Below are 27,108 nucleotides of genomic sequence, written 5' to 3'. Positions count from 1 at the left end.
ACTGTCCTAGCCAGCTCCATTTTGTTTATTTTCTTTGGCCCCACTCTAGTTCCTTACCCTTATCACGCTTCCTAGTCTCTCATCAAAACCCCCCTGCTTCCAAAAGAATTATCCTCTAGACACTTGGGGTCGTAACAATGATGCTGCTCAAAAAATAGAAGCAAAACAAAATCTTGGTCAGTATTGGGATGGGAGACATCTAAAAATAGCCTAAATTTGTAATAAATGATGTTGCTGGCCATTTTGTTAATAGACCACTACTGCCAGTAGCAGCACCAGAATTTCCACAAGCCAATGACCCATTATGGTAACTGGTGACAGTGTGCTGTTGGAGGTGCTGTCCTTCAAGTGATATGTTAAACCACAGTCCTGATTATTTGGTCATTAAGGATCCCATGGTATTGTTTTTAACAACAGGGGTCATTCCCCCATTTTAATGACTAAATTCCACTCTGGGCTTGCACAATCAGACCTGCTGAAATTTAATCCTTATTTCAACTGGTGAAATTGGTGATTCTCTTCTCTACTTGAGTAGGGACTGATTCCACAGCATGTCTTCTCATATAAGTGCATGTTACACGTCAATCTTTCGTCCTGCTCATTATTTCCTATGCAAGAAGTGCGGTGTGACAAAATGTGTGCACAAGATGTGTGGGCTTGTGAATTTGGAAGTTCAAAAGTAATGCAGTATGTGTGCATGATTTAATTACACTGCAGCTGTGTTACAGCTTGGTGAAAGTGAAACAGAGCGAATGCACTTTGGGAACATTACTGACAGTATGCCTGCAGTGTGAAGTTACTACAGAATTCAGAGTACATCAATCTACCAAAATCCCTGACTCCCTCCCCTTTAAATCTGGGAAAGACCTGGGATCTACCGAAACCCCAAAAAGTCAGATTCAGAAGGCACCTGATGGATTGTTTCATCACAGTAACAAGTACAGTTAACACAACTGGACATCAAGAAAATGCACCTTGGCAATGGTAAAGTTGGAACTCTCTGTCACTGGGATGCAACAATGCAGATTTTAACAACACCATCAACATGAATGAGATCCCTAGAGAGAGTGTATAAGATAGAAACTTCAAAATGGCTTCTTACCATTGATGGTTATCTTATTGTACAACATTATGTTTACCAAATTGAGACTGACACAACAACACTAATGTCAATGTCATCATTGTACGGGCGACAGGGCCTTCTCCTGCTATGCCCCCAAGCTCTGGAACTCTTTGCCCAAGGATATTAGAGAGTCACCTTCTCTAAACTCCTTCAAATCTAGACTCAAAACCTTCAGAAAAACCTTTACTTAACTGGTTCCATTCTTCACCCCTTTGCTCTTCTTAATACCACCTTCCACGGTCTCCTCTATTGTTATTGTTGTAATTAAAATTGTGTCCTATCTTGTGAAATCTTCTTAATTATTGTTGTAGTCTTATTTATTGTTATTGTCATCCTGTAAAGCGCTTTGAGAAGCCACCTTTAAAGGCGCTATATAAAATAAAGTTTTTTATTATTATTATCACTTAGAGTAATGATATCCATTCATGGTCCTGGAGGGTCACAGTCCACCAAATTGTAATGGTAAATTACAATCCCCTATATGCTAAGACATTAAGAGTCCAGCATGCATTGAAAAACCAAAGGACAAAGCAAAGATTGAATATCAGTGACTTACTGTAGGGCTTCACACTGAAAGTTCCTGTGTCATAAAATGTGTTTTATCCAAGAACAAAGTACAGTAAGTTGTATTAACCATATGTTGTTACCTAAAACTGTATGCTATGTAGCACAGAGGGTTAGCAGGTGCAATGTGCTCTTCTAAAAAGCTGCCTTATAGCCAAGTGATTTTTTTCTCATATTGGATATACTCCTACCTAACAGAAAAAGACCATCAACAAAGGAGAGTGGATGAAGAAAAGTTCACAGTTTGTGAAAACTCCTCACCAGATATAGACTCAGCACATACACAGTACAATATTCATTTTATATGAGGAAATGAATGACTACATCTAACCTTTCTCTTGCATGAGTCATACTGTTATGGCCTAGAGAAAATGTTGTGTTCATTGCATTATATAGATTATTTTGAACTGTCACGGATACAGAAACTGGTTTCTAACAAACTTTTTCTAGTTTTTTTTTCCAACACATACTACATGTTCTGCTAAACCTGACCAGGAAATATTTTGTATTCCCCACAATAAAAATAGTTTTGCAGGACATCAAGGTAGCTTTCTGCCAGATGGCTTCTGAAATATTATTAGAGCTAGTGATTGTACTTACAAGATTTCAGAGTGGAACTGTCAATTATTCAGCCATGACTCTTTCATTTGCTACTCAAGCCATACACTCAGCTCTCGAGTGGATATCTGGATTGTTAAAAAATCATTACAGACATCTGAACAAAAAAAGGAGAAATTAGACAGATTCATCTCTATGCATTTGCCTGTACATATTTTCAATATAAATTTGGTATTATCCCATCATCATATCGTGTATTTTGAAGTGAAATAACATTACTCATAAATGAAATATTTTGACTGATTCAAGAACAAGATTTAAAACAGAAAAAACTAACTATGTTTTACCTTGTAACAAGAATGTTCTCAATTACCAGACAATGGACTATGTATCTTCTATACATCTATCTTCCAGTGGAGAGGCCACCCTTTTGCCTGTGCATTCCCTTTCCCAAAGGCTGCTGTGGAGTTATGAATGAAGTAGTTGGCTGTGATGTCCCAGGTGTGCCTGAGGCATCCTGAATCTCATTGGACCTTCTACAATTTCCCTTTCTACCACGGTCAAGGAATCTTTCACTCCTCTCACTACACTTCTAATAGCTGCTGTTTTCAAAAGTATCTGCTTGTTGTGATCATCTGTTTATTGGTTTCACATTTCTAAAGCTTGACAGATTCTGAACTGAACTGTATTTTACTGGACAGACTAAACCTTTTCAAGAACTGTGGCAGTGCATTGTTTATCATCATATTCTCACCGGTCAGCATGTTTCCTGCCTGTCCGCCTTCCTCAGCAAGGGTAGCGTGGACCTGCAGACTTTTCATTTTCCAGGACGTCCTTGCCACTTCCTAATACTGCCAGCTAGCCAGTAGTTATATCATCTTACAACTCACAATTGACAACCCTGGTCTGTGTGGGTCCTAATGCCCCAGTACAGTGATGGGGACACTACACTGTAAAAAGATGCCATCCTTCAGATGAGAAGTAAAACTTGGCTTCTGACTCTCTATGGTCATCAAAAATCCCAGGGTGTTTCTTGAAGAGAGTAGAGATGTTACCCCAACTTCCTGGCCACATTTCCCATTGGCTTTTACTAATCGTGGCCTCCTAATAATTCCCATCTATAAATTACCTTCATCACTCAGTTCTCCTCACCACTGATAACTGGTGTGTGGTGAGCGTACTGATGTACTATGGCTGTCGCATCATCCAGTTGGGGTCTGTGTATCACATTGCAGATTGCATGTTTTGTTACACTTCAGTTCCTAACTTTCTTTGGAGAAGTGCCAACTTCCACTTTTGCTGGTGAAGGCCAGAAGATAATTCATAAACATCTTCATTACAGTGATATCCCTAGGATAAACTGATTCATTTAAGTTAAATGGTAAGAAACTATAACAAATTAAACAGAATCATAAAGATGTACAGATGCCAAAATTGGAGATAAACGCTCATGTTTTCTTTTTGTTTGTTTTTGTTATGTGCAGCAGCAACAAGCTGAAGTCTGGATATAGTGCAGTTGGGCATTCTAGACAGTAGTCTATTACAAATGTAATGTAATATTTAATACAGATCTTTGTCCTTCCACTTCCTGAGGCATGTGTTGACTTCTTACTTAGTGAACAACTGAGTAACATATTCTTTTAGATCATCAGACATTTCCCTTTCATTGTCTGGAGGTTTCCCTCTATTGTCCTGGATATATTTTGCTTAATTCTTAATGGTTCATCTGCAGCTGTAGTACTGAAAGAACCTTTAAGTATTTATTGTAGTCCACATTTCAATATTCTTTTCCATTTCTCTTTTGGCCTTTCTAATACAGGTTTTTACCTGTAATTTCAGTTCATTTTATTCCTTTTATTTAACTGGACCCTGTCATATTTTAATCATTTTATAAAGAGATTTATTTTTCCCTTATATCTTTCTTACTGGGTTTGTTTGACCATTAGGGGTACTGTTTCTTAGTTTTTGACTTACTCACTCTTGAGATACATCGGATCTGTATCTCAAGTAGAATCTGTTTAAACTGTTGCCATCCATTCCCCGCTGATTTCATATCTATCTTATCCTATTGTACTAACCTTAAACTCTCTCGTTTTTTAATGTCTGATTTTACTGAATGTAAACATCTAAATCTCAGACTCTACCTAAGCAGTTTCAAAATAGCTCTCAAAGCACAACATATTAAGATCACATTTCCCTAATGGTTCTCGCATTTCTGTCTGTCTCGCTGTCTTAATTGCATGAAAAAACAAGATCAACACAAGCATTTCCTCTTGTAGGTGTTCCAATAAACTGGGTAACAGAGCAATCCTTAACCATGTCTGTTATTTTGGTTACCACTGCTGACATTCCTTATAGTTTTTTTTCCCACTCTATGTTGGGAAAGCTGAAGTCTCTCATAAAAACTACTTCTTTTTACATATATTCAAAATGTTACCATGTGTTTGTTGAATTATAATCACATTTCGCATTTGGTGATGTATAGCATTCTCATATCACGATACTTTGGAATGTTTTTTTAACAATTCTAACCCATATGGATTGAAAGACTCTTGATTCCTCTATCTAAATTTCCTAAGCCTGAATGTCCTTTTTTTGCTATATATTGTGCTATACCTCTCCCTCTCAGGTGGTTTCTGTCTTTCAGGAATTATGTGTATCCACTGATGTTACATTTATCTCTATTTTGTTTAGTTAGCCATGTTTCTGTGATTCCAGTAGCATTCGAATTGCCTGCCAATGTGGTGGCCTCTATCTAATCTAATGTGTTTGGTCATACTCCTGGCTTATAGGTAAAAGCACGTAATTTCCTGGTCCTTTCATTGTTTTTCCATTTGGTTCCCCCTTGATCTTGCTCCCTTTGTAACTTTCTTTCAGATTTTCCTTAATTTCTCTCCCCTCCTATTCTAAGTTCAATATTGATAGATTTCATCATGGTTTGATGTGACAAGACATCTCGTGTTCATCACATTTAGATGCAATCTGTCACATCTGTACAGATGGGCTTTGCCATGGAAAAGTTTACAGTGGACAAAAAAGCTGAAGCCTTTTTCTACACACCACATCTTCATCTATGCGTTGTGTTGTGTTGAAGGATTCATATTTGAAGCTCTTCACCTTTGATAGGTGCTAGTAGGATTCCTGAGGAAACTTCAGATTTAGTTCTGTTTAGTTTATTTTAACATGAGTACATAATATAGTGCATAAGGTGCACATAAAATATGAATAGATATTAAAAGGTACAGGTAGGCAACAGACTTGCATTCAGTCAATGCCAGCTATGAATGTTGACAACTATGCCTTCAGTCTTTTGTCTGCTCTTGTGGGACAATAGGCTGATGAAGGCTTGCAGTAAATTATATTGTACGCAAATTCAAAGCTGGATCTACCCAAGCAGCAATTGTCAAAGTCGTAAAGGGTCAATCGGTTTCCAGCATGCAGTGGTTCAGACAGCAGCAAATTGATTTACTCAATACTGATAGAACGCACCATGGCTCCAGTGTTTTTGCCCTACATTATTCTCCATCTTTCTATCTTAACACTGGTAAAAAATAAATTCCTTATACAGATATGCACGAGTCATTGTTAATGAGGTCAGAATTTTCATGTCTTCCTCCTCTTGTAAGAACATTCTCTTAAATTTGTAGCAGTCGTATCAATGTTATTCAAATAATGTTGAAGAAACAGACTTCTAAATGCTTTTTTCCAAGTCTCTTTCTGTAAATGCTTTTTAGGACTAGGACTTTTTAAAATTGTAGTTACACAGTTGCTACTTCTGCTTCTATATTATTAGCAAATTGTAAAAAAAAAACTGTATATTATATTGTTTTTTTTACAATATTCCATTATGTTGTTTTTTCAGATTTCCTAAAGCTAAATTCCTAAAGCTATCCTGCAAGCTACAATCGAATCTGATAATAAATGTCCTCATGAACAGTTTAGATCTAGGTTTAAAATCTGATTCTTATTTAATTTTCAGACTCCTTGTTTGAGCTATTATTGAGTTAAATAGCTCATTTGCGATTAAGTCTTCTGTAAAAAGGCGCCTAAGACTGCAATCCAGGTCAACGTAAAAGTGAAAACAAGCAAGTTATTGGTGTTTTGAGCGCACAGGAGCAATTTTGTTTCATACTTTTAAAACTTTCAGTTATTAAATAATTAATTTAATTTCATAGTAGTTTTAAGCCTTTAGTGCTTAATTAAATAAGATGAAAGCCCTTTGTACTCTAAAACCTCAACATTATAATTGCTATAATAATAATAATAATAATAATAATAATAATAATTACAGTAATAATTATGATGTACATTCAAAGATTTTGAACGATTTACATAACGTTTGTCAACAAAATGTTCATAATATGTTTTAATTAAAAATCTACTGCTGAAACAATTTAAGAAAAACCTTTTCAAGCGATTAAAAATCGCTATTTGTGTAGGACCATTCGACCTTGAAAATAAAGAACAAGCATAATCGAGGCGATCGAAAACTACAACTCCCAGTACACCTTTCGCCGTTGCGCATGTTCAGTATTAGCCATTTCCTGGTGTGACCTTCTGGTATAAATTGGGAAGGGTGAAGAGTCAGAGTTCGTCAGAGAACAGGAACCCAATGATTCCCATATGCCCAGTAGTCTCCTTCACCTATGGTGAGTAAAATGAAATAAAATCGGAGAAAGAATGCACGCTTGGTGTTCAGAAGGGTAAAACAGTAGTGTTAAGGTGTTTATTTAAAGGAATGGTGCGGTTAATGGGACCTCCCTGTCGTGTTTGTGTGCCTATTTTGCTCCGTGTATTGTGCGAGGGTTTACACGGCAAGCAACGAAGGCTCAACCTCCATGTCTCTGTCTCCGCAGTGCCCAGCCGGCTAGGTGAAGATGCCAAAATGGCTACCGGCAACTACTTTGGATTTACCCATGGTGGTGCTGCGCAGTACAGGTGAGGATGGGGTGATGATTATAGTGTTTGGGTCTAAAAAGTACCGTGGCGCTCCAGCATAGGAGGAACCAGTGATGGAAAAATACCGTGCACACTGCAGTTGTTGTTCATCGAGGGTTTGGGGGCGGGGGGTGAGTCTGCAGTAAAATAGATTTGTCATAGAATCGCTGCCAGGGCAGTTTTGCCTGCTTGCATAGGGTCTACGTCCCAGTGCTTTGTCTTGGGACTCCGATAATTAAAAGATCTGTTTAGTCCACCGAAATAGAATATAGAGTTTAGGTTATAGATTATTTGTTTATGCGACTATATTGGAATTCTTGATTTAAAAAAAACAATTGATCGCATTACATGTGGTTACCGTAGAATTACTGCACTAACGAATTATAGTGTAAAAACCTGAAGCTCCGGTTCGTTGCTGTGCACCGCGAATCTGATTCTGTAGTTGCTCGGGATTTCGGTTTGGGGAGTTTTTAGGTGCTGTAATCTTTGTATAGTCGGATGCAAACGTGAATAGCAGCGAGAAGAAAGAGCCAAGAAAAACAGGGAGACCGCGCTGTGGGTTTTGGGGTTTGGCTATAGTTAGGATCTTTGCGCAGGGAAAGTCAAAAGGTCAAACACGGCGTGACAGATGCTGAATAACCGAAAGCTTGCAAATTGGAAATGTGGGGGGGAGCTGCAGTGTTTGTTTGCATTTGGATGTTCTGTATCGATCAAATTCTAATGGCACCATTCCTTTAACAATGGTCCATGTCGGTAGTTTTTGTACTTATGAACGATTAAAAAAAGTTATCGAGATGTTTTTTTAATTATATTTTGATAGAATGGCTTGCGGTTTGTCAACGTAATGACCTCGAGACCTGATCCACCCGTACTATAACATGCTGTAACAGTAAATATATGTACATGGACAACTTGGTCATGGTTCTTTCGTAATGTTCTTTAAAAGTCGCAGCAGAAACATTGTAATACGTCTTTTTAGGTTGTTAACTTTCAACATTCGTATGAACTCAGTGTAAATAGTGAAATATATTTACTGTATTTAGATTTACAGCTGTAATTTGGTTTCCCATGAATGTTTGAGTTTCTAGTTATTCTAGATGTGTTTAACTTAATGTTTTTTAGGCTCAAATGCAACTTAACATAGCAGACTGACACCCATAGCTTTTCTTTTGTGTAAGCAGGAAATGTAAAGGGAAATAAATGGAAACAAATTTCATCGCTTAAATTGGTTTAAATTTTCAAAACTGTTCCTTGTTTTTAACAAAAGTTTGCCCATTAGGGCCTTATTTTCTTCCTGTTTTCATTTAGTTTTCCTAGTCTTAATACAGTTAATCATTTAAAAATAAATAAGGGAGGTTTTGTGTGTTCTCATTGGTGGCAACTCATTTCTGTTGTGGAACAAATCTTTTATGTAACTCAAGTACACAAAGAATATTTAAGAAACATATCCTAATGCAATTATGACATGTATACTTTTTTGATAAAATTTTCCACAGCTCTGGCTGCACAGTACTAAAACAATCTTTCATCCCCAGAAACTGGACAGAAAGTTGTTAGAATTAATCATGATAAATCTGATGTTATTGAACAATGATCAACTTCATTCTCAAGTTATTATATTTAATCAATATACATCAGATGCTGTGTGACAGTCCTTCATTTCTGTTGCTTCATAGATATTGTAATAAACTTATACAATGCTCTCAATAATTCCCAGTACTGTTTTCTAAAAAAATCAGTTATTTTTGTTAGGTTTGTTTTCTTGTACTATGGGCAAGGGAAAACTGTAAATCTGTCAGAAATGTGCCTCTGATTTTTTGAAAGGAACTTTGTTTTTGTTGTGGGGGTGGAGCAGTCTGAAAATACTAAAGTCCTACAATGTATTCTGTAGTTACTAAGGAATGCCTTACTACTGAGAGGTTTTGGTAAAATCCGATCAGGTCTGTCATGTTTTTAAAAGCCTCGCACCTCTGGGGTGTTGGGTTTGATTCTAGATTGGGATGCCTGTCTGTGGCATTTTCATGTACTTTCCAATGATATGTTCAATAGGTTAATAGGTGTCTAAATTCTCATGTATTTCTATGTACATGCACACTACAGTATCTTAGACCAGTGTCACATCCAGGGCATAGTTGTTGCTAGTTTCCTATGCTTCTGAGAGAGGCTTTGGGTTGCTGTGACCCTTAGTAGGAATAAGAGGCTTTTCTGATCATGGAAAGTGAATGGATGTACTAAAAGTGGAAAGTAGGCACAGGAAGGATGTTGGTACATGCCCTTGGATATATTAAAGGGGAAATGGTTGCCCAGTGGAAAAAGTCTAAATATGATCTACATTGCACTTTTGTGTGTTATTGGCTGTTTCTATAAATTCTTCAAAACCACACGTGTTGAAATCCTTTCTCTAATGTTTTTGCTTGACTGCTCAATGCAGGCAGACTCAAAGTGAAGTAAGGACAATGTTTGTTTCCAAGGAGTAGAGCTCTTTATGATACAATCCTATGGTTTTTGAAACAAAGGCTGAGAGAGCATTGCTAAAATTAATACTTAAACCGGTAGCTCAGTATCTTTTCAGTTTGATTCCTCTTTGATCTTTAATGAAATCACTTAATGAAGAGTTTCAGCCCCAATCTTGTTTTGTGTAAAGAATTGGGTCACTAGTTTAAGAGATTTGTTTGGCTGCTCTCCTGGAAACCAGAAACCATTTTATGGTTTTTTCAGCAAATCTGATTACCTCCTTGTTTTTAGGCAGAATTAAATCCTTGAATGTAGCAGGCCTCTTTATTGCTTCTTTGAAAGTCAAATGTAAAATGGTTTATGCTCTAGAACAAAGTACTGTAGAGCTGGTCCTCAATATTTTGCATGCTCTTACTTATTTCTTGTCCCATGATGACCATTCTGTCTTGGTCTTGCTTGATCAGTGCTCTTTCAGCAACTTGCAAACTATAGATAAGAGTAACCAATTCAAGAGACATGGAAATACTCGTTCTGTTGATCCAAAGTATAGTGGCCTAAAAAGCAGACACTGGCACTTCAATCCATTGCATCATTCCATCATTGTGGTTGAGTATTTTACTCTTTGCATTTGGTTACATATATTTTTCTGTTAAAAAATCCAGGTATTCACCATCTGTTTAATTTGTCATTACACAAATGTCTTGTTGGTAGTAGGAGTTCATGAATTTAATCTTGAAATTCATTTAAAGTAGTGCTTTCTTGTATTTGGAAAATGTGTAAAAACTGAAGATGGATAGGGGGGGAGTGAAAGTTCACACTTTAAGAATTCATTGTATGGAATACTTTTAGCATGCAACAATTTTTTGGACAAATTGCAGTCACGTGTAGGGTTGAGCGGAAGTCTTTTGAAAATTCAACATTTATATCAATCTGGATTTGTAATATCAACCCTGTTTTTCTTGGCCTGCTTCACGGATTGTGTATTCATTTTTTTTTTTATCAAGCTCTTTTATCTTGGTGAAAACAATATTTAAGTAAACCAAATACTGGCTTTCTAAAGGCGTATTGAAGTGCTTCGTCAATGTTCCTTTTATGGTTAGGCTTTTAAAGCTTGTTTTATGTAGCACAGAACTGCAACACTTTTCACTTTGGACTAAGTGTACTGCATTCTTTCTGGAACGTTTTAGTCTTGGTTCTAGGCCAAGTTAATAATGCTTACAAGTATTACAATATGTCTATTCCACTAGGAATGCTTAAAGTGGAATAAAAAATGTAATTTGTAATTAACAATGAGCAGTGTTCTGTATGCTAGCTGACTGTGATGCAGAAGAAAAAAGCCTTCTAGTTTTTTTTTACTTTGTAAAGTGTTTTCTTTAATAAAAGATGAAAAAAAATGGGCACCCAAGGACAAATGAAGGGCACCCAAGTTTATTGAAAGCACAGGCTTCCACACAGGTTAAAGTGAATTGCAATACTGTTTTTATGTTTTGGGGATGGAAAGAATCAGCATTTCAAACCACCATGAAAGTAAAATGGTTATCTTGTAACTAATGTACATCATAAAATAGATGAAATTCTGAGGTATGTGCAGGGCAATATTCTGCGATTCAAAATCTGGGAACAAAACTTCCGGCATTGTTACATTGTAAACAAGCAAGCTTGTGAATACATCTCTTTTAATCTAATAGAAATCTTGCTCTTGATTTTAAGACTGTTTTGCTGATGATTACTACATGTTAACTCTGCATGCAGATCACGTGGGAAACTTTCTGTGGTGAAATGTCTGCTGCACAACCTGTACTTATTCGCTTGTTCATCACATTTACATTAGTCATTACAGTGACTAGTTAGCAGAAAGATCACAATCACATCGCACTTTGTGGGAACTCTCACTCTGGACCATGGGTTTGTGACTATGTGGCAACTTGCAGTACTTTCACAAAGTTCGCAAGAAGCATGAGGTATTCTGGGATGACGTCCAAGTACAATGTGTTAAGCCTCCATCACGCAGGTGTCTTGATTTGACCTTCTTGTAGAAGAATGGTGCCACATCCCTTCTGCAGAAAGCGAGATGTTCATAAACTGTGATGGCACATCCAGGCTGTACAGGTGTCATGTGGTGGCCCAGTGTCCCATACAGTGACTTTAGCGTTTCCCTCTTTTTGTCCATTACCTGTATCTTAGTTTTTTTAATGTGTTTATAATAGACTTTACCCATCTTCAGTTCTGTTTCAACTTTGTCTGCATCCTATGAACAATTTAATACAATTGTATATCATTTGGAAGCACTTTTTGTGAATAATTTCAATTTCTTTTCTTGAGCGTTTTACACTATGGCATGCATTATGATGCTGTTTAAAGTGCTATGTTAACCGAATTAACATTTTGTGATGGGTAGTTACAGAATAAAGCCATTTTTATTTTCCCCAATGTCTGAATTATTTTACATACTTCTGTGTACAAGGTTTGTAATTTGAGTTATTTTAATAAGACTGCCGAGGCTGATGTTAATTTTTATGCAGGAGGGAGAAATGTATAAATAGAAATGACAGGTTGTTTAATTGTTAGCTTATTGTGATCTCCATGTTGAAACCTGTGAAACATAATTAACCTTGAAGTGTTCTTGAACCTTTAACATGTTAAATAACTTGAAAAACAAGTCAGTCTGCTTGGTGGCTTTAGATATTTATTCTCAACAAACCCCTTTTTTTTATCCTTCAAAAAGCCTACTGTAGCCTATTTTCTTCAAAGATGGCATTATGTATTAGGTTTGAGATGAGCGTTTAAAAACCTTAATCCACTGAAAAAATTTTAAATAGCAAAAATTAAGATATTTGGAAGGCAGCTGAAACAAAAAAAAATTGATATAGGACTTGTACTCCTAATAATGAAAGAAAGAAGACGGTAGCTTTTCTTTATTACCTCATTTCCACATACAGTGGTCTGCTCAGGTGGAATTTTTAAATCTGGGTGTTAATGTTAAACTGTTTTTTGTTATACCCAGCCTATTTTGAATTGCCAGTTGTGATTTTTACACTTTGGCTCCCAGCAGTGCACCCCATGACCTCAGTCAGTGACCCCCCCCAATAACCTTCACAGTTAATGAGGTGAAGACCCATTCCTCCTACCTACCCATTCAAGACTGAAAGATTGGAGGAGAAGCACATCCCTCACTGAGGCCACCGCAAACCTGCAAGCTCCTGGGAGACTACAGGGACTCTTGGTCCCCTGGCTGAGCAATTCTCTTTATCACAGTTGACTTGTGACTTAAACCCGTGATTGCAGAGCTCCTCCTGCTCACTTGAGTGCCTTTACTGGTTGAGATACTCTCGAGACAGATGATGGCCATCCTCGACTGCGTGGAAGAGCCCGTGAATGAAGAACTACCTTGCAGATGACCCTCACTTACCCATTGGATCTTAAAAACAATTGTATCTCTTTAGAAACTGAGTTCTGAGAGGTTTTTAGTCTGGCACCTATTTTTTGGTTGGGGGAAAAAACAATATAAGTTGGGGAAAGTCTATTAAAGCATTTTGGAGAACAAAAACTGAGTGATTCTCTATTTTTTTTTTTTTAGTGATATGCGTAATACTTTTAGGATGGTTTGTAAACCCCATAAGGGAAAGCTGGTAAATTCAGCTGAGTATAAAGCTTACGTCCTGTTATGTTAATCAGTATCTGGCCTTTTAACACAACACCTAAATCAACTTTTTTAGCTGAAGTGTAGTTACAATTTAAAATTGTAATTAGTGTCTGACCTAGACCGTTCACTGTAACATCTGTTTTTACCTTTGTTAGCCCATTAGAGAATTAGAATTGGTGTGTAGCCATATGTTCATTTGTGTAGAAATAGAAGAATGTATAATTGTTTTGGTTTGAAAGGGCAGGCTGGGCTAGTTTTTAAACAGATGCCTTCCAGCTCAGAGCCGCACTAATGAGGAACAGTGCACTGCATGGAGAACTCTAAATAATTTATATGTGTACTTGGAAGTCTGAGCTCATCTTGCTTAATAAATTATGTGGGGATCAGATTTTCGTCTGGTGACTTGCATTGCAGTTTAACCATGAGCTGCTGGGTTCAAATCTTTGAATATATGCAAGTACATTGAACATGCAATACGATGTAGATGGAATGAAAGATTGTATCGCTTTGGGATAGCTGGGGGGAAGTAATGTCTAGTGTTCCTATAATTAACATAAGGAGCAAGTTCACAAAGAGTTTGCAACTTCTTGGGCTCAGCTGTGGCCTACAGCCTATTGCTATAGTACAGTTTTGTCAAAGTGCCAGTGTTCCTGTCCTGTGGGTGCTAATAAGTGAATGTGCCATTTGAGTAATAATGGCTTTACTTGTTGGCAGTTTTAGTGTAAACATTTTTTCCCTTGTTAATGGTACTATGCATTTCAGAGTTGTGTAGCTGAACATAAAGTGGAGCATTTTAACTAGAAGTAACAATGTCCTTTAAATTCAAATATTAGGCCTTTCAGTATAAATGCATTTTAAAAATCTATTTTGAAAATAGATTGATACATTTTAACCTACAGGAGATTGACATGCCATAATTTAGTTTCCAGCATTTTCCAGCAGTCTCGGGTCGATGTGCTGAAAGTATATCATACTGTATTCTAGTTATGAAGCAGATACTGTACTTTCCTAGGTGCATCTTGCTGAACTAGTATGTTTTAAGTATTTCATGTTTTATAATGCACAAAACAAATAAAAAAAAACCCACGATGTGCAAAAATAATGTACTGTTAAAGCTTTGCCATTACACAGCGTTTTTGAATATCCAGCAAGCCTTCCCTCCAATATGCAGTGGAATCAATGAGCTACTTAAGAGAATTAACCACAATGAGCATTGTTTTATTTTTCGTCACCCCTTAGCGCTCTGCAGTTTGGTTAACAGATTTGGTGGGGGAAATCTTTGAACTCCAGACAGTTTGTGTGTGCGTGATTGGTTTTTAACTGGGCCTGTCAGATCCCATTTATTAGAAAGCTGTCCCCACAACAGACATAAGAAAATTTAAAATATCCAAGTGGTTCGTCCTTCACTGGAGTTTGATTCACCAGCTCAGTCTCCTCCCCGCATCCCAAAGGCACACGGGCAGGCTAGCAAGTTGGGCGAGCTGTGTCTTTGGTCACGTGACCCAGAGGGTCAGCAGTTGTTTTCATGCTCAAGTGGTTACATCATAGTAACATGGCATACACCGAAAGAGACTTGTAACACTTCTTAGGTGTCCATCAGAGACGCAACGTCTCCTGCATTCTGGTATTCTCATCTATAGCATGGATGTTGGATATTCCTTTTTGGATCACTTTTTTGTGAAAATATTGATGAAGCTCAATAAGATGCTCCCTTAAGAGTTTTTTTTTTTAGAAGCATGGTTAAGTCCATACTAGTAGTTGTCAGGTTTTGGTAAAGTAACTCATTTATATTCGGATTTAGTTGTGATGTAACTAAAGTAGCTTTAAACCAATTTCTTAAGGCTGTACTTGATTTTATCACATTTGAAGTCAAAGATTGTAAAGCAGGATGCATCTACATAATTAAATGATTTTGACTAAAAAGTCTTGATACATAATCAGAATGTCCTCTTTTTGTAGCAGAGCCTCATAAAGATTCATTCCCTTTTCTAAGGAGAAGAAAATCATTTCCAGGCTGTGATGTGTACCCTATTCCATGTGTAAGCAACAATCCTCCAAATGCAATGCCGTGCTCAATCCTGTCTTCGAAGTTTTTTGCGATTGCATACATCTGTATTGCCAGTGAGAAGGCATCTGGATCTTTTTTAGATATATTGCGTGATCGTTTCGTTGTGAAATACATGCACTTTTCATTATGACATTGTGCTGGAAAGCAGAGAGCTTTAAGTAGAAATAGGCTTACTAGTTTTTTATAATCTATAAAGTACATTTTTAAAATTTTCATCAAATTTCAGCTTTAGCTCAGTGATACAAAAGTTTGTTTCACATATTCATATTCTTTGCAGTCTTCTGTTAATTGTGTTAAGATCTGTCTGCAAACAGATCTTGAAGATCCTAATTTCATTTTGGTTCTTTTAATGGGATTTCTAAGTATAGTAAGTGAAGAAATCGGGTGATTTATATCAAATTCTGTTTCTATTAATTAAATGTTACAATTTTTAATTTAGTTTAAAATGTTAAAATTTTTACCACGTCCAATTGCTGTACAAAATAATCGCAGTATAATGTTTTTCAAATGCTTTCTTTTTCCCTTTCCTGCTAGTTACATCATTTAGCGCATTATCTCAAGAATTCTGTTATGAAATTGTAAGTTATGAGTATTTGAACATGGCAATCCTGTTGTGCCATTAATGAAAGCAATAGTTGATTTAAAAACAAATGAATATTAGTTAGTGGTCTTGAAATGTATTTTAAAACCAAATTTCCAAATCCTGGACAAAAACCCTTGCTGGATTTTGTTGCAGCCAAGTTACGTGATGTAGTCCTTAACTGACTTTAAAATAGTATTATTAATTGGAACTTTTATTTTCAGCTCTTAAAAATGTATTTCATAAGTAAAGTAAAATCCAAACCTATGAGTAGAACATTTAGCAATTTCTTTAAATTAAAATGGTAAATTGAATTAATTTGGTAATTAATATTAGCTGGTTTAAAAACAAGTACTGTAATTGTGTGATCCTCCAGAAACCGTATTGAAAACTCTGATACTTAACACTGTAGGAACGTACAAAGTAGAGGAAACTGTTCAGCCCATCCTGCTTGTTCATTTGCTTATGGTTGTGATTTAAGAAACTATTGCAAAGAGCTGTTTTTGGAATAATTGCTAACATTTAGCTTCCAGTTCCTTGTTAGGTAGGTTGTTGTAAGGTTGTTTGCTGGAAACAACCTTACATAATGCTGGAAACTAAATTATGGCATGTCAATCTCCTGTAGGTTAAAATGTATCAATCTATCTTCAAAATATATTTTTAAAATGCATTTATACTGAAAGGCCTAATATTTGAATTTAAAGGACATTGTTACTTCAAGTTACAATGCTCCACTTTATGTTCAGCTACACAACTCTGAAATGCATAGTACCATTAACAAGGGAAAAATTGTTTACACTAAGACTGCCAACAAGTAAAGCCATTATTACTCAAATTAAAAAAAAGTTGCAATGAAATTCTCTGTTTGGACAAAACACACCAGTTTTGTCCAAACAGAGAATTTCATTGCAACTTTTTTTTAATTGAATCAATGAATTCCATGAGATACAGAAGTCTACTGACCCCAGACTGATACTAATAAATCTGCTTAACCTAGTTTATAAGCAGCATGATGTTCCCAAAATAATTCTCTCCTTTTCACTAGTTGTTTGTAAATGTTTCTTCTACAGTTGATGAATTATTGATGAAGTGATGTCTCAAGCAGAATGATTACCTTCTGTTGTCTGTGAAAACAGGATTTCCTTGAGAGATTGGTGTAGTAGTTCTGTGCCATCTATAAGTAATGCAGTGATACATGAATGGTGCCTCTGTCTGGCACAGTGATGGTTCTGCTGCAATTTGATATTTATGTGACGCTGTTATGTGTACATAGTACCACATGGCTACAGCTCAGGTAAAATGGTGAGAATCAGGACTTACAGATGTGCTCTTCAACACTTCAGGGCTGTTCACTTTTTGAGTTTAGTGATCAGAGTAAAGTGGCATGTCTCACTCATTGAATTTAGCAAAGGCACAAGAAATCACAGGTGCAAAAAACACAGCTATGATTAATACCCACATTTCCATAGTGGTGCTTGTGGAAAATCCTTATGCACTGCTGTTTGAGAATTGGAGTCTCTGTGACTTGACCAGGCATGAGCTGGCAACATTTGGACAACAGGAGTCCACCTGCACTCTGAGAAGGTTGGGAACCCACCAACAGAGTTTTTTCAACCACTCTTTTTAGTTCCATTTCTGTTATTCCCTTTAAGGACTTCCAAATAAATCATTGTTGCCAGTGCTTTGGAATGCAATTATGCAGCACTCCGAGATAGTCATTCTTTTTACTTTCCCAAGCAGATGCATATCGGCAAGAGGTTTTTATGGCTGTATAAATCTGCAACAGATTTTTAAAATATATTTCATGGAACATCGCACGTGAGAATACTCTTTCCTGTTGAATTCAAGTTAAGCATAAAACATTCTCTAGAAATGAGAGACGAGGCAGCACTAAGCACGCAAGAATGCAAGGTCTGTAAAGTTTTGTCTCCAGCAAGAACAGAAAAATTAGTCCGATTAAAGTCTATTTTAATGAGGTGTAGCAAGCATTAAGATCATTGGAGAATCTTGGCAAATGAGATGTAGGTTAAAGGCATAACGATATGGGACCAACATGGCTTCAGCTGTCATTCTGCACATCGTGAATGTCCTGGTAGCACCTTGTAACCCGTCTTTTTGTCTCCAGCCAACAGCCGGCCGCTGGGGTAGCCTACACTCACCCGACCACAGTGGCCAGCTACACTGTGCACCAGGCGCCGGTTGCAGCCCACACTGTGACAGCGGCCTATGCCCCGGCGGCTGCCACTGTGGCCGTGGCCAGACCGGCCCCGGTGGCCGTGGCGGCTGCTGCCACAGCCGCCGCCTATGGCGGGTATCAGCCAGCGCACGCGGCCACGGACTACGGCTACGCACAGAGGCAGCAGGAAGCACCACCCCCTCCCCCTCCGGTCACCTCGCAGAACTACCAGGTAACTCCAGCCTTCTTGTGAAAATTGGGACTCGCCAGTTGCCGTTATACTAGCCGAGTTGTGGATAAATACAATAGATAGTCGTAACTTATATGGGGGTAAGGGGTTTTAAGTAGTGCGTAAAGCCAAATTCACAAATAGACAAACTTTAATCTATAACGTTTATAAAAAAACCAACCCTACTTGCCTCAAACGGTTCTTTAAGATAGAAGTATAAAAACAGTAAATAAGATGACTGTATAGGCTCACTAGCTCTTGTAGATGTGCTTGATGAATTCTTCAGAGAATGAAAAAAATGTTTTAATATTTTTATTTTCTGAAACCAATCTTGATAGTTAAGGACATGTAAGTTGCAAGTTGACCGTATGTGGCTGTCACTTTGGCTTTTGGCTTCTGGCTTCGAACTCTGTGACGGCACTCAGGGGAGAAGTGTGGTCCGACTCCTGTGACCTTTGAGCCCCTCGTATTTTCACGCATTGCAGACAAAAGCGCTGTATAGGAGGTTTTGCACCAGCTGGAGGAGACGATGTGTCTGACTCCTCCCTACCCTTGGCGATGCACACACAATTGTGTTCCTCCACTTTGGGAATCCTGGTCACAGTCAGCTAGTGATGTGAGCCAGGCTGGAACCTGAGCCGCCTTGATAATGGACTTCAACCAGAGCTCGTGCAAGCACCTTTAATGGTTGAGCAACTTGTGGAGACTTTCAGCATTACATTTTAATGCTTCTCTCGAATGTGTGCTGTGAATTCGAACACTATAGCGTAAAAGCTATTAGCCTCATTAACTGATATCCATTCTTGCAGGATGCCAGAGTGTACATAAAGTAGTGAAAGATTACATATCTCGACCTGGTATTGGTTTATATACAAATACACCCTCCAACCTTTGAATGCGTCAAACAGTATACAGTCAGAGACTGTTTCTGTAGGGCTAGACAGAAGAAGGCGTAATGAACTTTATTAACATGGCCTGCATAATTTATAAATTTGCTAGACAATTTCTTGTTGAAGTGCAAGATATGAGAAAAATGTGAAGACAATTCTGTTACAATTAGAAAGTCCCTTTTTCTCCCATTGCATTCTGAAACATCTTGACACAAAGACATGCTTGTCTCAGTTGGCTTATACCCTAATGCAGTCAAGAGGAGATGAAACTTGGAAAGTTTAGTGCTTTATATAGCCTACATTTTCCTAATGCATTTTTTCCCCAATCAGTGATAAAATGTGGGATGTTTTGTTCTATGTGAATTACTGTCACATTCAGGCTGCTGGCGGGGGGGAGTTCTAAAAGGGGCAGTTGAGATGTAGTCCAAGTTTAACTGTAATCAGTCTGGCCCTGTAGTTTTAGATTAAGCCAAACTTTTTTGCTTCGTTTCTTGAGACCATAGTTTGATACGCATCATGAAGGAGCTGGTGTAGCTTGTTAATGCTCCTGTAGTGCTTGCCCTGGTACCCTCTGGTCTAAATGCTCCTGTTCCCTGTGTTATTCCAGGATTCCTATTCCTATGTGCGATCCACAGCCCCAGCTGTCGCCTATGACAGTAAACAGTACTACCAGCAGCCTACAGCTACGGCGGCTGTGGCTGCAGCTGCTGCTCAGCCACAGCCCACTGTAGCTGATTCCTACTATCAGACAGGTACGCTTAACACATCCTGGGATTCGTCATGGAAGAAAAGTCTCCAAGGTCAATACATTTTTCTTTTTTTCCCTCAAAACTTGTGTAGATGTTTCCAATAAGTCCTGGATGTAATAATTCTATGCAATGCTTGTATTTAGATTTTTCTTAAAGCACTATTAAGCCACTTTTATTGTGACGTCCTTTTAGTTCTGCAGTATCAACAGAAAAGCATATTTCTGTATGATTGTTAATCATTTGATAATCGAGATGCATGTTTGCGATGAATAAAGTAGTAGGAAGAAATCATCTACATGGCTATACACAATTGTGATTATATTATATGCCAAGGTGAGCATCCCATGTATGTGAGATGTGCTAAAGGAAATTTCCTTATACATGCTTTTCTATTGCTGCTGTTTTAGGACTTATGTCATGATTTGTTTTCAGATTCCATACATCTTATCTGTTGGAAATGTTTTTTAGTATATAATTCACACCTATGTAACTTGTCTAACATGTGACTTGTGCACACTTTGTTTGGCAGCTTTGATTTTTAAATACAGGTTTAATCTCTTAATGGTTTGGTTGAATAAAGAAACTACTGATTTTCTGGCCATGCAAGTAAAACATAATGTCCAAGAAGAGGGGATTGATTTTTCAAGTTGGGGGAATAAATGTCTTTGTTTGCGGGTGGGTTGCTTGAACTTTAAAAGCTTTCTCAGTTGTTTCCAGTGCATATTGTTCCCATGACATCTTAATGCCAGCAAAATTATGTGGTTTCTTTATCATTTACTTATTTACTTGAATAAAATTGCTAAATATCAAAAGATCCCTTGAAGACCTTACATAAACATTGATTTCTGGGATAGCATGTGTTCTTAGAATTTTTTTTTCTATTGGATAAAGCTGTATACCAACTTAAAATTTTACTACTTTTTCTCTTTTAGCTCCCAAAACAGGGTATAGCCAAGGAGCAACACAATATACACAAACACAGCAGACAAGGCAGGTGACGGCAATAAAACCCGCTACCCCCAGCCCGGCCACCACCACCTTTTCAATCTACCCAGTATCCTCCACTGTCCAGCCGGTAGCCGCTGCGGCTGCCACTGTGGTGCCATCCTATTCCCAGAGCCCCACCTACAGCACGACTGCAGTCACGTACTCTGGTAAGTGCCAGTCTTGTTTGGTCACGTTTACTTCAGTCGGCTGTGGTTTGTGGAGCTGCCTAACGAGTTGCGTTTTTGGCAAAACAGTATTCGACTCGAAAGCTGTTTATCTTGTACTGCCATTTCCCAGATTAGCGTTTGAATGTCTCGTGTATTGGGAACCGTATGGATTTGTTACACTCAGCTGTCATGATGTCTTGTTTGTGATCATGTGTATTACACTTAAGCATAAACCGAAGGCAGCATCTTGTCTATGCACATGAACCAAACTGCATTTGACTCGGATTGATCTAATTTTTTTCTTTCCTTGTATTTGTCTGGTTTTATCCTGCATTTTAATACATTTTATTTAGTGGGTTACCTATTCGGTTGCATTGTACTGCACTTTGAACCCGAGTTTTTATCTTCATCAGTGCTTAAGTGTTCACTGCTTGGTTTGTCCTTCCCAGGAACTACATACTCCGGCTATGAAGCAGCTGTGTATTCTGCCGCCTCTTCTTACTACCAGCAACAGCAGCAGCAGCAACAGAAACAGGCGGCAGCGGCGGTGGCAGCCACCGCCGCCTGGACAGGGAGCACGTTCACCAAGAAGACTCCATTCCAGAACAAGCAGCTCAAACCCAAGCAGCCGCCCAAACCTCCCCAGATACACTACTGTGATGTGTGCAAGATCAGTTGCGCCGGCCCTCAGGTATGCTTTTTAATTTTTTTCATTGGAATCATTGGCCTCTAGAGCTTCGGAAATTTTAAAAAGCTTTTCTTTGCACGAATTGGGAGAAAAAATAGTCAAGATTTAGTAACTCCACCCGATAGACATTTAGCATTTTTTTTTAAAAAAAAGCTTTTTCCTTAAGTTCCTAAAGTTTTTAGTAAGGGAATTGCAGGATGGATCAAAATCTTCACCCTAATCATTGATTTCAAATGAGATGACAATTCAAAAAATCTTAACACATTCATTCTGTAGAACTACGCATGCATACATGCATTCAAAAGTTGTTTTGTTTAATTGCATTTTATTACAGAATGTAATGACTGTAGGAAATGTAATACTGATCAAACTGTTTGCCTTTCTTTAAAATAACCAAAGGTCATAACCCAGTTTTGTTAAAATGTATTAAACAAAGTTGAAACATTACAAACCAGAACACAAAATGAAACTCTCTGTCAAATACTGTTCCTGTATTCATTAATGTGCTTTATAGAAATTTTGTACCTTAACTTTGACATGTTGGAAATTTTAAACCAAATGCTTTAGAAATTTCATTCCTGTATCTCTCCTGATTGAGATTTACATCTTACATTTTACGTTTATTCGTGTTTAATTTCCTGGAAGGAGAAGAAACTTCTGTTTTTAAAAATTAACTTGAACGTATAGGATACTTATTAACTTGATATTAGAGAATTATTTTTAATTAAGCACAAAGTTTAAAATCCATTTTTTTTTCCTGCTCAAGAAGGTTTGAAAAATATGCAAACTTTTTGTTTTTGAATTGGCGATGTAAATTCTAGGGGTCAATATAGCTTCTGCATATATGTTAAGATTTGTTATCCTAAATCTTGTTATTGGAATGAAAAAGATGTTGGCATTTTCTATTTTTCTTTCACTTTTGTGAAAACTATGTTATAGTAAACTGAGTTTCTGGTGGCTGTCGGTGATGTTTTCAAGCTTCGTTTTTTGAGACCATAGTTCGATACGCATCAGGAAGGAGCTGGTGTAGCTTGTTAATTTGTACAAACTTGTGTTTGCACCTAAACAATGTTGCACAGATGAAATTGCCTAGCTCAGTTGCTAGCAGCTGCTTTGTCCACAGCTGAGCAACTGTTTTTTTTTGCATGTGGGTGGTATTTGATAGCAGAATTGTAAATTGTTACAGAAGATGAGAAATGAAAATTCACTTATTGCCTGAAGTATGTATATACCATAGCAGTATATACAGTGCTTTCAAAATTATTCAGATGCTTCCTGTGGTGATCTTTACATTTTTGTCAAAATTATACAATGAAGCATGCCATGTTTTTTTATAATTGTCAGCAAAAACTAAAGAGAAAAATGAGGGATGGTGAGTTCATGGGTCTAAATACTTCATATTTAGTGGAAGCACCTTTGGTGGCAGATATATCCGTGAAGTCTTTTTGGGTCAATTTCCAGTACCTTAGTCCATTTGCTGTACGTTCCCATTAACCTTGACAAGATTATCAGAACTAGAACTAACTGTTGCCACTCTCATGACTGTAGTTAAGGATGGTGTTGACTGAGAACTATGTAGGGTTTGTATTTTTGTATTAAGACCAGTAATTTCCAGTTTTGTCTAGTTTGACCACAAACTTCTGCAGCATGTTTGCATTATCACTTAGCGCTGTGTTGCAAACCCCATGTAGGATTTGAGATTTTTTTTCAGTTGCATGGAAGCCCCCTTTGTAGAGTGACCAGGATATTATTGCCCTATGGCCATTTCCTCCTGTTTCAGCTCTTAAAGTCTTTCAAAATCCACTAGACTTATGCTGGGATCCCTAATCACTTTCCTCCTAGTGGCTTTCTTTGGAGGGAAAATCTGATTTAGTTAGTGTCTGGGTGTGCCTTTCACTTATTAATGATCGACTTGATGCTCAAAGAGAGATTTAAGGGTCTTGGAAATGTTTTTATGTCCCATTATTCTGCTGATCTGTGCCTTTATATACAGCTTTATCCCTGAGCTGTTTTGAAAGTCCCCTGGTCTTCACGATTCTGTGATGAAACACCTTTTTATGTATTTATTCTACAATAGTTTACACAAGCGAAAGGGCAGTGAAATAATGGTGTGGCTAATAGAGGTAATTGTGCATCCAATTTAGTTTTGCCACAGCAAAGGGTTTAAATTGACTGACTATGAAATCCCAAGGAAGTTTTGAAAGAAACTGGGGATAAAGTGGTAGAGACACAGGTTATAGTGGAATATGTATCATCCTATCAGGACACTAACTAGATCAGGCTACTGGGCAAACAGCAGATTCAGAAGGAAACGGTAACTTTTATAGAGTTGAGTTGAATTCTGGTGCATGCAGTTGATGGAGGGGGGGAGGAAACAGCTGGGTAAATGAGTAACACGTATATTGCAAGCAACTGCTTCTACACAGTTGTGGCTAATGTGTTAGGCTAATAACATCTCATTATGCAAAGGGTCATGTATAAAGTATTGGATAGGTCTGGTTGCCTATAATTATGGCTGCAAGAGGAAACCCCAGTGGCTTTGAAAGAGGGCTGTTTGTTGGAGCATGTTTAGCAGTAACCAACACAGTTCAACTTCCTGACATTTAATGAACAGCATTCTCTAAGGTGATGTCAGTATGAAATTTGGAGGGAAAAACATCCTTGGCAAAGGGCAACGGTAGGCAGATGTCCATACTCCAGAATTGTGATACCTGCGCTTTACACATACAGGCCAAATCGGTGACTCGAACAGTGAATTACCTAAATTGATTTACATTTACATTTCTATATTTTATTGTCCACTGCGTGAACATTAACAACATTCTGGTCCCTACTCAAAGAGTTAGTATGGTTGTGTGGCAAAAAACAAGCTTCTGCTGCATAAAAAGTTTAAATATCATCAATGACATGGACTGGCATACTGCCTGTGGTGTATACTGCCTTGTGTCCATTGCTCGCTGGGATAGGCTCTGGCTCCCCTGAAACCCTATACTGGATAAGAGGATTAATGGATGGGTTTTTTGTCAATACAAGCTACTGTTATAGGAAAGTCTTTCCTCTTTGGGCTCCCCCACGACCCCGAATTGGATGAAGCAGTTAGGGGAAGAATGAGATATGCTGCAGTCATTTGGGAAAAGATTTTATGGAGAGAAGTGAAATTTGTATGATCAGAATTTTGTCTAAATGCTCAAGTGCAATGAAATGCTTATTTGCACATATCCTCCCTTATAAAAACATTAAGGAAACGCCCAAAAAAACAAACACAGGACAGCAGCAACAACAAGTTAAATAACATACAACTTAAAAAAGAACATCAGTGTGAGCCAGTGATAGGGTTAGAGTTCAGTAAGCTTGTGGGAAGAAACTGTTTCTGAATCTGGAAGTTTGTCTTTATGCTCCTATAATGCTTACCAGAGGGAAGGGGGGAGAAAAATTAGAAACCAGGACGATTGGTGTCCTTAGTGATACTTCTAGCCTTCATGAGACAGTGAGTTGTAAAAAATGTCCTAAATAGAGGGGAGCTGTACTCCAATGATGGTCTGAGCTGACCTGATCACCCCATGTAACACCTTCCGGTCAGACAACAAGACACTGCCAAACCACACTGTAATCCCAGACGTGAGGACACTCTCAATAGCGCACTTGTAAAATGTAATACGGACAGTTGAAGATAGACCACATTTTTTCAGCTCTCTGAGGAAGTAAAGGCGCTGTTGTGCCTTCTCTGTAGCTCCAGTTACATGCTGGGACCTCATTAGTGATGTAGGTACCCAGGAACATGAAGCTGCTAACCATCACTACAGCCACCCCATTGATGTGGATGGGGGCGTGATCCCACCCTGCTTTCTTAAATCGATGACCAGCTATTTGGTTTTGCCGACATTGAAGGAGAGACATTGAGGTTTTTTTACAAATGAATTGGGAAATTTTGAGGAAATGGGCAACATTCTTGCAGCACATGACATTCTAAAACACCTGCAGTGTTTTGTTGCACACCTGTTGCCTTTTCAGCGACGCGTGACCTAAGGATTTATGTGGTTTCCTGTAAAGACGATATTGAGATTTTGTCTCTCCGTACCATAACATTTGGGCCCGTAGACTCTGTTTTCAGGCTTCATAATGGAGCCCTTTGTCTCTCTGGTTTTCAGACTTACAAAGAGCACCTGGAGGGCCAGAAGCACAAGAAGAAGGAAGCAGCTCTGAAAGTGTCCCAGAGCAGCAGTAGCAGCAGTGGTAGTGGCAGTGGCAGCTCTGCCCGGGGCACACAGAACCAGCTGCGCTGCGAGCTCTGTGATGTCTCCTGCACTGGCGCAGACGCATACGCAGCCCACATACGGGGAGCCAAGCACCAGAAGGTAGCTAGGTTGTGACCAGGCCTAAAAGAAACCAAATTTTAAGAGCCACACTTTACACAGTATCTGCAGTCAGATAAGTTGTATGATATCATTATTATGCCGTGAGACTCCATTAGCTTTCCTTTCCAAGGTTTTTGTCTGTCAACCACTGGACAAACTTTGAAAGCAATACTGTCCTGATGTGCATGTCTAAGGATTATATTGCTTACTTGGTCTCGGTCCAATCTCTGTCTCTTTTAATAGTTTTGAGTCTCTGAATAAAATTATCATCTCTTTCTCATACATTTCTGTGGAATTTTGGAAGTATCTTGTATTTGTGCATCTCCTCTTTTTAGATTTAGATGTGTATTTTTATATATTGTGATTTCTCTTGCACTATTGTGTCATCAGGAGTATAGGGTTCCTGTGCTTTGTAATGAACATCTTAAGATCAAGAAAGAGCTCTAATAATCTATTCTGCTTAACGGTAATGTGATGTCTAAAGCTTTTTGGTGAGCAGTGCTTAACTATGATTTGCTAAAGGAATAAGTAAGCCTAACATTTGACACTGTTTTTTTTAATTCCATACAGGTGGTTAAGTTACACACCAAACTTGGGAAACCCATTCCGTCAACTGAGCCTAGTGTGGTGACCCAGACTACCACATCGACCACAGCGGCTTCCAGCAAGGCTACCAGTTCGGCCGTCAGCACTGGGATTGGCAGCGGTGGCACTGCTGGCAGCAACAGCAGCACCACTACTGCCTCGGCGCCCGCTTCCACTTCCTCGTCCTACCTGAAGCCGGTCAACATCGTGAGCAGTCCCACAGCGAGCAGTGGAGTTAACAAGGGCAGTGCATTAACCACTGCTACAGCTAGTGCAGCTGTCAATGTCAAGAAGGCTGCAACCCCCAAGATTAATTTTGTTGGTAAGCCTCCAGTTAATGATGGTTACTGATGA

The 27,108-nt window shown here is 38.2% G+C and overlaps 1 protein-coding gene across 3 annotated transcripts in view; it reads left to right on the top strand.

Annotated features, from left to right (window-relative positions):
* The first annotated feature begins 6,812 nt into the window (after positions 1-6,812).
* zfr (zinc finger RNA binding protein) overlaps positions 6,813-27,108 on the top strand; it is a 38,765-nt gene continuing 18,469 nt past the window's right edge. For 2 of the 3 annotated variants that reach the window (XM_015365034.2, XM_015365047.2), the window contains exons 1-8: positions 6,813-6,894; positions 7,102-7,183; positions 18,054-18,336; positions 19,831-20,023; positions 20,905-21,126; positions 21,576-21,817; positions 25,963-26,169; positions 26,740-27,076. In XM_015365034.2, the coding sequence (XP_015220520.2) occupies positions 6,858-6,894; positions 7,102-7,183; positions 18,054-18,336; positions 19,831-20,023; positions 20,905-21,126; positions 21,576-21,817; positions 25,963-26,169; positions 26,740-27,076 (1,603 nt within the window). In that variant the 5' untranslated portion in view covers positions 6,813-6,857. The remainder of the gene's footprint in view (positions 6,895-7,101; positions 7,184-18,053; positions 18,337-19,830; positions 20,024-20,904; positions 21,127-21,575; positions 21,818-25,962; positions 26,170-26,739; positions 27,077-27,108) is intronic. The other variant, XM_006626737.3, reaches the window with a different exon arrangement.

This window comes from Lepisosteus oculatus, chromosome 3 (assembly GCF_040954835.1).
Source record: "Lepisosteus oculatus isolate fLepOcu1 chromosome 3, fLepOcu1.hap2, whole genome shotgun sequence".
NCBI classification, from domain to species: domain Eukaryota; kingdom Metazoa; phylum Chordata; class Actinopteri; order Semionotiformes; family Lepisosteidae; genus Lepisosteus; species Lepisosteus oculatus.
Note: the sequence above shows the minus strand (reverse complement) of the source record. Positions and strands in the feature narration are given on the sequence as shown.